Raw genomic sequence first — 11266 nt, 5'->3', positions numbered from 1 at the left:
TGCATTACGTAGTAGAAGGACTCTAGGTTCTCAAAAAAATTGGGGTATGAATCTGAGACCGTTGTATGCTCCTTGTTTCGCGCAAGAAAATAGGATAGTTCCTAATTTCGCGCAAAAGTGTTCCTAACTTCGCTCATGTTTGGAATTGAATATCGTTATTGGTTTGGTGAAATATAATCAGTTGACCAATAGAAGCATGCATCCATTGTTCAAAATATGCAGATAACGCTATCAGACAGCCGTCAGTGACCCATTCTTTAGTCGAAATGATATGTGCCTATATTTCGACCCTGGAGCTTTGCTTAGATTTCACTTCATGCATTTTAGTTGACACAAGTCATAATTCCTAAAATTTCGTTTGCTTCTGAAATATAAACCATATTTTAAGAAAAAAGGCATTGTGTGAGCAATGTTTAGCTGGTGTATAAAAAAAGTTTAAATTTTCGAGACGTCATGAAAGAAAGTCTTAAATTCCGTTATCTCTTACATAGGACATCTTCAAATATGTGTTTTATTCAAGACATCTTCAATATTATATAGGTACATTATCGAAAAAGCTGCTGTAGTTTTATCTTAAGTTTAGCATCATTTTACACATCGCACATTTTAGCCTCATTTTACACATCGGATTTGGTAGCTATTGCAGGCACTGATCTATAAGATTTTTCAAGTGAACATTAGTCGATGTCGGTCTGATCCGTCTGAAAATTAGATAAATTCAGTGTAAAACTGTCCTGTGTATTATATTGCTTTTGTTTCATCAGAATGTTGCAAATGAAACTACGCAACAACAATAAACGAAATTAGGCACCATAATTACTCTCATATACCTAATTTCGCTCACAAAGCGAAAGTCTAAATAAACACAATATACATAAAATTTTACACTTTTCAATAGTAATGACGAATAAACATATCCAACAGAGCATAATGGATACAAATATTTCCAAAAAGTAGCCAGTTTTGTACAGTAAAATCATTTGTTTACTTGGGTCATGTTCTTCGTCGCTGTGCTAAGCACAAGCAAATATGGCGGTCGATGGGAGGATCAAATTGAAATAATTTTATTTGGTGTACTAAACCAAGTTTGTTTTTCAAATTTTTCGTAAAAGAAATTCAACAACAATGATATTTTGTAATCCTCCAGATTTTTCAATTTTGACTGGTACCTAAAAATTGAAAAAAATAAATAATTTTATAATGCGCGAAGTTAGGGCGCGCGCGAAATTAGGGCACATCACGGTATATAGCGAGAGCAAAAAGCTCCATAGGAATTTGATCAACTGTTTTGCGGCATACCTTGCGATTAACTCGAAGATTTTTGAAAGAATGGTCGTTCGAAATTTCATTGACCGGATTTGTGTACATGTGCTCATTTTAATGTAGTTGCTTCAGTCTTTTTTGAAGCGGATGGTAGTTTAATAGAACAGAAATATTTGTATCTTAATACAATTATGTTTTTATGTTTCTGCGACCAGGATACTATTCAAACAAATGCAGAACAAATTTATTACTTTAAGCTAGCAACTGAATTAGAAGCGGCATTGAGCTTAAAAATCGAGAAAATGTTCCCGGGGGGGGGGCACAAGTAGGTCTGGAGGGGGCCAGCCCCCCCCCCCTTATTTACGCCAATGTGTATAGGTCTGCCTTAGCCGTGCGGTAAGATGCGCGGCTACAAAGCAAGACCATGCTGAGGGTGGCTGGGTTCGATTCCCGGTGCCGGTCTAGACAATTTTCGGATTGGAAATTGTCTCGACTTCCCTGGGCATAAAAGTATCATCGTGTTAGCCTCATGATATACGAATGCAGAAATGGTAACTTGACTTAGAAACCTCGCAGTTAATAACTGTGGAAGTGCTGAATGAACACTAAGCTGCGAGGCGGCAATGTCCCAGTGATGGATGTAATGCCAATGAAGAAGAAGAAGAAGTGTATGGGTCTGCGGGCCGTCTATCGCAAAATCATCTTTGACGTGTACAATATAGCCTTTTCGTTACACCTTGGTGTACGAGAACGGCAAAAAGGCAGCAGTAGTGAACTTTTATCCAAGATATTTACCACGCGAATCGAAAAACGGTTCTACGATCTAAAATACGAAGTTTTCTTCAACCCGATCGAAAAGACAGAAACAACATTATTTGATTTTTTGTCTAAATACAAAACTTTTAAATATATTATTTTGTTATAATAATGTTTCATACACAATTAAATGGTGAGGTTTCTACCGTGTGAAATTTAATATAAATTTTCCCTCGTCTCATCTAGTCCTGCAAGTAGTAGTGTGGATTTATTTGTTTGCACAATTTGCGTTTCTCTTTTCGTTTTTTAGTTTTCTCTAGAATCAAAATTCCACTTGGCTTCCTTGTTTTGTTACTCATAATCTTCATCTACTGCTTCTTTTTCTTCTTTTTATGTACAACTTGCACTAGTCTTGTATTCCCGCAATATTGGTATTAGCGAAAAAAATAACGTAGAACCAGAAAAAAAAAATAAAAAATAAACGAACAATGATATTTGTCTTAGTTGTGTATAAAGTTGCTTCACTCAATTGTTATTTTTTTATTCCTCCATACCTTCAGGCTGATGGAAAAAGGGTTCGCTTCTTCACAAAAAAGCGCGTATCAGAGAGTGAGAGATCAAAAATAACGAGTTCCATCATGAATGCTTTAGATTGAGAAGTAGTTTTCTGTAGTCAGACACGAAACCGGTCGCTGCTATTACAATTGTAGATTATTGTGACTCTTTTATTGAAGGAGGAAAAATTGACTTCTCTCTTGTTGTCTCTCTCTCTCTCCGTTTTAGATTGCTGTGAGTGTTACGTGAGTTGGCTTGCGCTTTTAGAAGCGCGATCTCTGTTTAGCGGCGCGCATTCCAGGCCGAAGCGATCGGAGCCTGTGGGGCTTGCTCAGCTGGAGTTGGTCCAAAACCGAAATCTGGGAAGTCCTCCTGCGATTGAGTGTTAGGAGTTTTGCGTTCCCATGGAGCGCCCTGCACTACGAAGCCCTGCTTGGGGGTCTCGCGGTTACTCATTGAGTCCTCCAGGAACTGGGTGAAAGTGGTCTGCTGCGGTGGTGCAGAGGTAACAACATCCTGAAGGAATTCCTCCTCCAAGTTGAGCAGATGATCGCGGCAAGCTTCAACATTGTCTTGGTTGTTGCCAGCAATGACAATGAGTGACTGATCCTTGTCCTCCGGACGGGGGAAACTGATTTCAACCTTGAACATTTCCTTGATCTCACGGACACGATGTCCCTTGAATCCAATGAAACGACGATGCACGCGTTCGTCAATGTTCACTTCCTCGCGATACATCGAGTTAAGCTCGTTGACAATTCCCAAGATCTCATCCTTGGCAGCATGGGCATTAGTCTCATAACCTTGGATGGTGATAATGTTGTTCTGAGGATCATCTTGCTTCGGGAAGGAAATCTGCACACCGTGGGTAGCACGGATCTTATTGACAACGGCGCCACGACGACCGATGATCTTCGGATGGTACTCAGGATCTATTTCGACCTTAACTTCAAATGAGCGCAGCTCACGATCCTTACGGTCTGCTTCGAGCTCTTCAATTCTCTTAGCAATTGCCACCTTGGCATCTTCGATATTAGCTCTGGCACCAGTAACCTTGATAATGTCCAGCCTCTGGTCCTGAGGAGATAATTCAATATGAACATCGTACGTATTCATTAGTTCCTTAACGTCACGACCCTTCTGACCAATCAAAGATCTGTGCAGATCAAATGCAACAGTAATTTCCTCGGTAATTGGAACCAAGGCCAGCAGAGCTTGCTTCGCCTTTTCGCATTTCTCATTGCGACCACTGATTTTAATGATGTCGGTGGTCTTGATGGGTTCCACTCCATTAACATCGCCATTCTGTTGCCCTTCAACGTACGCTTCCGGCGCGTCTCGTTCCGGGAACTTAATGTTCACATCAAACTCCGACGTAATTCCTTGCACCTTGGAACCACCCTTGCCCATAACGATGCGGTGATGGCGAGCCGGAATGATGCACTCGATCGTAACCATCTGCTCCAATTCCTCGACGATCTCCTGAATGCGAGCCTTAGCGGCCTCAATGCACTCCTTGGCACCCTTGAGCGTCACCCGGTCACTGTCCACACCCGAGCGGGGGAAAGAAATCATCACGCCACCATATTCCTCCGAAATACGGTGCAGCACCTCGCCACGGCGAGCCACGAAATGCTTGTGGTGCCTCTGCTCCACGTTAATCTCATCCTCAACAATGTTGTCGATATTTTTGATGATCGACTCCAGCTGGGCCTTGGCCTCATCAACACCCTCCTTTTTCCCGATGATGGTGATGGCCTCCTTATCCTCGTCGTTGGGACCTAAAATTTTAAGGAACATTTAGTCAAATAGATAAACCATGAAACTATGATATCTCAACTCACCCGGGAAGATGATGCGAGCACCTGTTTGATCGCGGATCTTCTTGATGGAAGCGCCGTTCTTGCCAATGAGGAACTTGTGGTGCTGCGGTTTTGCACGAACCTCGGCAGTGTAGGAAGAGAGTTCCTTCTCGTTGGTCAGCTCGACCAGCTGAAGTTTAGCCCGTTCGACATCCTCCTTAGGACCACGGATGGCCACCTTATCGCTTTTCGATTCCGGACTGGGGAACTTGATTGAAACTCCACCGCATTCCTCCATGATGGAAGAAATCAGTTTGCCACCGGATCCGATCAACGAATTATAGTACTTGGGTGGGATCTGGATCTCCTCGGTGATGATGTTCGCTAGTTCTTCCTGAATCTTCTGAATACGATCGCGAGCTTCCTTAACGTTTTCCTTCTTGCCAGTGATGACAATCACTTCGTTCTTGTCACCCTCTGCTGGAAGATCGATTTTCGTTTGGGTTTCATCACGAATCTTCTTGATGTTGGCTCCACCCTTGCCAATGATGTACTTATGGAATTGCTTGAAGATAGGGACTTCCATCACGAAGGAGTTCTTCTGCAGTTCCTTAACGTACTTGGTCAGATACTTGTGGCACCTGTCAACATCTTCACGTGGGCCACGGATCTTAACAATATCCGACTTGTCGGTTGCTCCGGGGAAGATAATCTGCACCTGGTTATGCTTGTCACGGATTTCCCGAATCGTTTCGCCTTTCGCACCGATGATCGTCTTGAACAGACGATGATCGATAACGATCGACTCTTCCTTTTCATTTTCCAGTTTCGCTATCTTTCAAGCAGCTCCTGCTTAGCCTTTTCAACACCGACGGCCGGTCCTTCGATGCGGATCGGTTTCAAGTCCTTCTCGTCAATGTTGATCAAGACCTCGTATTCCTCCTTCATACGGTTGATGTTGGCTCCGTTCTTACCGATGATGTGCTTGCAGTAGATCGGATCAACCACCATTTCGGTAAAGGTTAGACGCCCAGTGTAATCCTTGACCATTTTCTCCAGCGCTTCCGAAGAAGCTTCCACCTGATCCGGCGGGCCTTCGATCTTGATCCTGTCTTCGTTGAACTCCACATGTACGTTGGGATACTGAGCAGTGAATTCCTTAATATGGCCACCCTCGCGTCCAATAATATACTTGTGAATCCACTGGGGACACTCAAGCGTAGTTGTACGCACGGAGTTCGCTTTCTGGTACACAACGCTCAAAGCATTTCCGAGCTTGTCCTGGGGGCCGCGCAGAGTGATGGTATCGTTGGGAGAGTCACTAGCCGGCATCTCAACAGATACGCCGGTCATCGCCAAGATTTCCTGAATGGTGGAGCCCTTCGGACCAACGATGTACTTGTGCTGGGCCCGAGGAACCTCAACGCCTACACTGGTACACTTCTTTTCCATCTCCTTACAGATGGCTTCGATGCGTGTCTTCGCTTGGAGTACACCTTCCTTCTCGCCGGTGATGATGATCTCATCCTTCTGAACCGACGGCGGCGGAATGTTGATCTTCGATCCGGTTTCCTCCATCATCTTGCTGACATTTTCGTTGTGGGCTCCCATAATAAACGGATGGTAAATCTTGGGGATGTTAACCCGCTCGAAGGCCTTGCGCGACTGCTCATCGGACGTGGTGCGGATCTCATGTTCGGCCTTCTCGATGCCCTCCTTGGTACCGGAGATGGTGATCATGTCCGACTCATCGTTGATGCGCGGCACGACAATCTTGGTAGCGGTGATCTTCTCCAGCTCGCGCAGCCGATCGCCCTTCTTGCCGAGGATCCAGCGGTGGTGCTCCCGCGGGATGCTGATCGACTTGCTCGCCTGGGTTTGGAAGTGCACCAAAATCTTGCGGCGGGCCTCGATCACCTCGTTCGGCTTGCCAGTCACCAGGAAGGTCAACGATTGGTCCTTGCCACTCGAGATCTCGATGTGGGCGTTGGTTTCCTTCATGATGTTCTGGCAGGTGCGCAACGATTCGCCTTCGCCAAACTTGTCCGAGTCGTACTTGCGCTCGCCGGACGGCACGATGAAGACCTGCGTCACGACCGAGCTGCCGACGCGCATGTTCTGCGTAGCGGGCGACAGGGTCGGATTGTTGAAGCGCGGCGGAGCGCTTTCCGGCAGGGCCGGGAACAGATCATCGTAGCACGGGGTCGGGGCCGGCGCCGAGGCAATGTTATTCTCGTACGCGGAGTTGGTGGGCTGCTGGTCAACAACTGCAAGTATGGAGAAGAGAAAATCGAATTAAATTAAAGCAATATGTACAAGGTTTTATGAATCTGTTTTTTAATCGATTAATTTTTAAATTAATTTCATTATCATAATATCTTCATAATTCAACGGTACAGGTACAATATCGTCGCCAATTCGCCAATTCGCATCAAACACTAATGAAAAATCATCTAATTTTATACACATATTTACTTGTAGCAGTTTAATTTATTCACAAACAGAGATTTCGATTACCTTTTAGCTGAGAGCATATCAATTTCATTACAAGATAGCATATAACAACTTTTTAATACAATTAGCTTTTTTAGGGAAAAGAGTACAAAACAAAACCTGCACTTCAGGTCGTCTTTGAGCTTATATTACAGTGGTTAAGGGAAAAGTGCTTTGATGAGCGGATTTGCTGACATTTCACAGGAAGTCATGAAGGATCTTGTAGACCGTTCTATCCTTGTGTCGGCAGTGTTGACTCCGGCCAACTTGTGGATTTCGTCCTGAGTAGCTTGTTCTGTTTCACCTGGAGTCATTTATGGTGAGATTTAGCGCATATCCCCCCGACAGCGCTTTGGTAGAGCGATCCATCTCACGAATCGTTGATAGCTTGGCTACTGGGGCAAAAGTATTTTCAAAATCGATTCCAGAACTTTGGAGGAACCCTTTCACTACCAGTCGCGCTTCATAACGAATTGGTCGCCCAGCCTCGTCTTCCTTGAGCCGGAAGACCCATTTCGTCTTGAGAGGCTTCACTCCGCCAGGACTCTACATCAGCTAACACAAATTGTTGACCTTCATTGAGTTCAGCTCGTCCTGCACCGCTTGGTACAAAAAGTCACGATCCTCACGGGTATCATTATAAGTTTCGGGAGCATCTGATGGGATGGGAAAACCCAGTAAGATAGTTGAGAAACTTACCGGGGAATCCGCGCTCCCGTGCCTTGTGGACTGCTCGCCACTGACATGTCCAGATTTGACAGCGAAGGGAGCGCGGTGTTATCGCATTTCACTACATCTTCAACTTCTTCATCATCAGTGTCATCTTCGATCAAGACTTGATCGAAAATCAGGCTATAGAGTTCATTTTGCACATCTTTATCGGACTGCTCGATTTGCTCTTTCACCTCGTGCTCGTAGACTACGGGAATAAGCAGTTTTTCATTAGCCCAGGGGAAACAGTTTTCGTTGAACTTTTGTTTCGATTTCTCGTCCCATAGTCGATTGCCATTGGATGCGTACCCGACCATGAACAGCTTGCGACTCTTCGCGTCCAATTTCTTTCGGTGTTGGTTCGGTATCCATGGGAAGGTTTGACAACCAAAAACTCGGACCATTTCTAGACTTGGCTTCTTCTTGTACCAGAGTTCAGCTAGCGTGACATTTCTTGGCAACGCAGATGTTGGGGTTTGATATAGCAGGTATGCGTCTGTCAAAACGGCCTCGCACTAAGCGATTTTGGAGAATTGGATCCTATTAGCATAGTAAGTACCTTTTCTATCAGAATTCTGTTGAATCTCTCCGCAACTCCATTTCGCTCTGCGGTGAGTAGGCTACCGTAGGTTCAATCTGTATTCCCATCGCTTTGTAATACTGTTTTGGCTATTCGAAAAATATTTACGTTCCTGGTCCACGGTAAGTTTTGAAATCTTGTTGCCCAATGCTGCTGCTGCCATCGCCGCAAACTCTTGAAAAACTTGAAATACCTCTGATTTCTTTGTTAGCAGATAATCAGCAGCAAAATGGGAGTGATCGTCGATAAACGAAATGAAGTAGCGCTGTCCATCCTACGACATAGGTTCGATCGGTCCGCACACATCGGAATGGATACGTTTCAACGGTCGTGTTGCCTGAATTATTGCACCATTGGATGATTTCCTGCTGTATTTACCAAGAACACACACGTCACAGAACTTAACCTTTCCCGGTTTGAAACATACACCAAGGGCAAGATTTTCACGCACCAGAGTGTTTATACCGCTTTCACTTATGTGACCGAGACGACGATGCCACAGTTTCGAAAATTCCACTTCAGCCAAACTCGCATTGGTCCGTTGTACCGCTATTTCCAGAACGTAAAGGTCTCCTCGTAGATACGCCGTTGCAATGGTCTTACCGTTCTTCTTCAGCATCACGATCTTGTTGTAAAAGACAACTTCAACACCAGCCTTGGTTAATTTCTTCACCGACATGACGTATGTTAAATCTTCCGGCAGATTTTCAAGGGCGGTCATAAGAAGGTCATACGACTCCGGAAGCGTTAAACTTGGGACTGCACAAACATCGCTTTCTTCAAGATTTGAACCAGTCACTCGGAGTTGTCGAAATTGGCTCTCAAACTTCAGCAGGTGGGCGCACAATGATGTCCCTTCTATCAGTACAAGACGAGCGACCTGCTTCCTATTTACCGTTTGCTACCCGGCCGATTTCTTGGCGAACGTATCTTCAAGAACCTTCCACATTTCTTTGGTCGTACTCTTGTCTCGGATACACCCCAAGTACTCGTCCGACACCAAGCTCAAGAGCAGTATTTCGCCTTACATTCCAATTCCCTGAACTTCACAACTTCATCAGCCGCTGCTGGAACATCCTTCGCTTCCCACACTTTTGAGGCTTCTTGAGGTCACTTTTTTCTTGCTGTCGCCCATAATCTAATGACATCCGTAGAACTTTGCAGTCAAGAAAAGACCGAACTTGTATAACTTGGAACAGCTCTTTATTTTTAACGTGTGTTAGGATTGACGGTTCGAATTGGAATAAAAAAATAATCCGCAGTTATTAGTTAGTATAAACAACTGGTAGTGACCAACGATTTCTTGATCCGCACCATTTTCGTTTTCTTTCCATTTACTGCCACCATGAAGTACCGGTTTGAAAGGAACGATTCGGCAATTTTTAACCAGATTAAGCTACAGATTCGATTGCAAGAGCTTTTCCAACATCGAAGAGAATCGTACCCAAGGGCGTAGCCAGAAAACTTTTTTTTTTTTTTTTTGAGGAGTTTGTTTCAGGAATGCATTGGAAAGTTACTTCAAGAATACATACGGAATTTCTTTTCCAAATTCCAGCAGATGTTTCTTCAGAAATTTATGACACGAATCCTCCGATTTCGCTCCATAATTTCACTTGTAAATCTACAAGGAATTCTTTCGGAAATTCTTCTAGGAACTTCTTCGGGCATTCCTTCAGGAACTTTATTTTTAATTTCTCCGGAATATCTTCTAGGAAATTTTCCTGGAATACCTCCATAAATTCAATAGCGAAATCCGCCAGGATTTCATATGGAATTCTTTTCGCAATTACTTCAGAATATCCTTCAAGAATTCATCTAGAAATTTCTCCCGTCCAAGTATTTACCCGGGAATTCCTTCAGGAACTTCTCCAGGAATTCCTCAGGAATTTCCCCGGGAATTTTTCTGCGGAGTTGTCCTAGAGATCTTTTCGGACTTCACTCGGAATTTACTCCAGAATTTCATTCGGAAATTAATTTGAAAAGTCTCCAGGATATCTTCCATGAGTTCTTTGCAGGAATTTCTTCAGAACAAACCCCCGGGAATTCATCTGGTAATTACTTCGGCAATTCATTTGGGAATACTTAATTATTCTATTAGGAATACATTAATTCTTCCTGGTATTTTTCCGAGAGTTCCTTCAGATATTTCTCCGGATATTCCTTTAGGAACTTCTCCAAGAATTATTTCAGGACTTCTTTGTGGGAATTCCTCCGGAAGTGCTTGTGGTAGATCCTCCGGGGACTACTCCAGGAGTTTTTCCAATACTTCCTCAGGGAATCCTTCCAGGAACTTCACACGGAATTCCTGGAGGATATTTGGCAGGAATTTCACGGGAAATGGTATTTTGGAAGTTCCTCTAGAAATTCAACTCCGGATATTCCTCTGAAAATACCTCCGGGAGTTCCACCAGTAGTTCCTCTGGGAATTCATTCATTTTTTCAGGAATTTATTTAGGCTTTCTTTAGCAATTTATCTACAAATTCCTCTGGAATTCTTCCAGAAATTACTCCAGGAGTTCTTCAGGAAATTACTCGGGGAGTTCCTTCCCAGAGGAACACCCAGAGGAACTGTCGGTGAAACTCCCGAAGGAATTCTCGTAGAAACTGCTGGTTCCCGAAGAAACTGGCGGAGAAATTTCAGGAGGAACTCCTAGAAGATTTCCTAGAGAACCTCCCGGAGGACTCCCAGATAAACAATCGGAAGAACTTCGGGAATTTCCAACTAAATTTCTGAGATGATTTCCAGAAAGAAAGCCTGAATGATTTCCTTGAAGAGCTACTGGTGGAGCTCCCAGAGAAACTCTTGAACGAATTGTCGGTGGAATTCCGGGAGAAACTCTCGGAGGAATTCCGGAAGAAACTTCCGGGAAAATTTTCAAAGGAACCCCAGGAGGAACTGCCAGTGAAATTACCAGAAGAATTCTCGGAAAAAAATCTTAGAGAATTTATCTCGCCTAGCTGAAACCTTTGTAGAGATATGTAGCTGGACCATGATCATCATAATAGGACCTCCAGGAGAATTCCATGATGAGCTCCCTGAGAAATTCTCGGAGGAGCTTCTGGTGAAATTTCTATATAAATTCCTGAAGAAGCCTAAATGAATTTT

At 43.9% G+C, this 11266-nt stretch overlaps 1 protein-coding gene across 1 annotated transcript in view; it reads right to left on the bottom strand.

Moving 5' to 3' along the window:
* Window positions 1–2134: 2134 nt before the first annotated feature.
* Window positions 2135–11266, bottom strand: part of LOC134218535 (vigilin-like) — a 31393-nt gene continuing 22261 nt past the window's right edge. Inside the window, 3 exon segments of the mRNA XM_062697663.1 lie at window positions 2135–4355; window positions 4419–5213; window positions 5216–6643. Coding sequence (XP_062553647.1) covers window positions 2857–4355; window positions 4419–5213; window positions 5216–6643 — 3722 coding nt within the window. The 3' untranslated portion in view covers window positions 2135–2856.

The sequence above is a fragment of the Armigeres subalbatus genome, chromosome 2 (assembly GCF_024139115.2).
Source record: "Armigeres subalbatus isolate Guangzhou_Male chromosome 2, GZ_Asu_2, whole genome shotgun sequence".
NCBI classification, from domain to species: domain Eukaryota; kingdom Metazoa; phylum Arthropoda; class Insecta; order Diptera; family Culicidae; genus Armigeres; species Armigeres subalbatus.
This window is presented reverse-complemented; position numbering and strand designations above follow the sequence as displayed.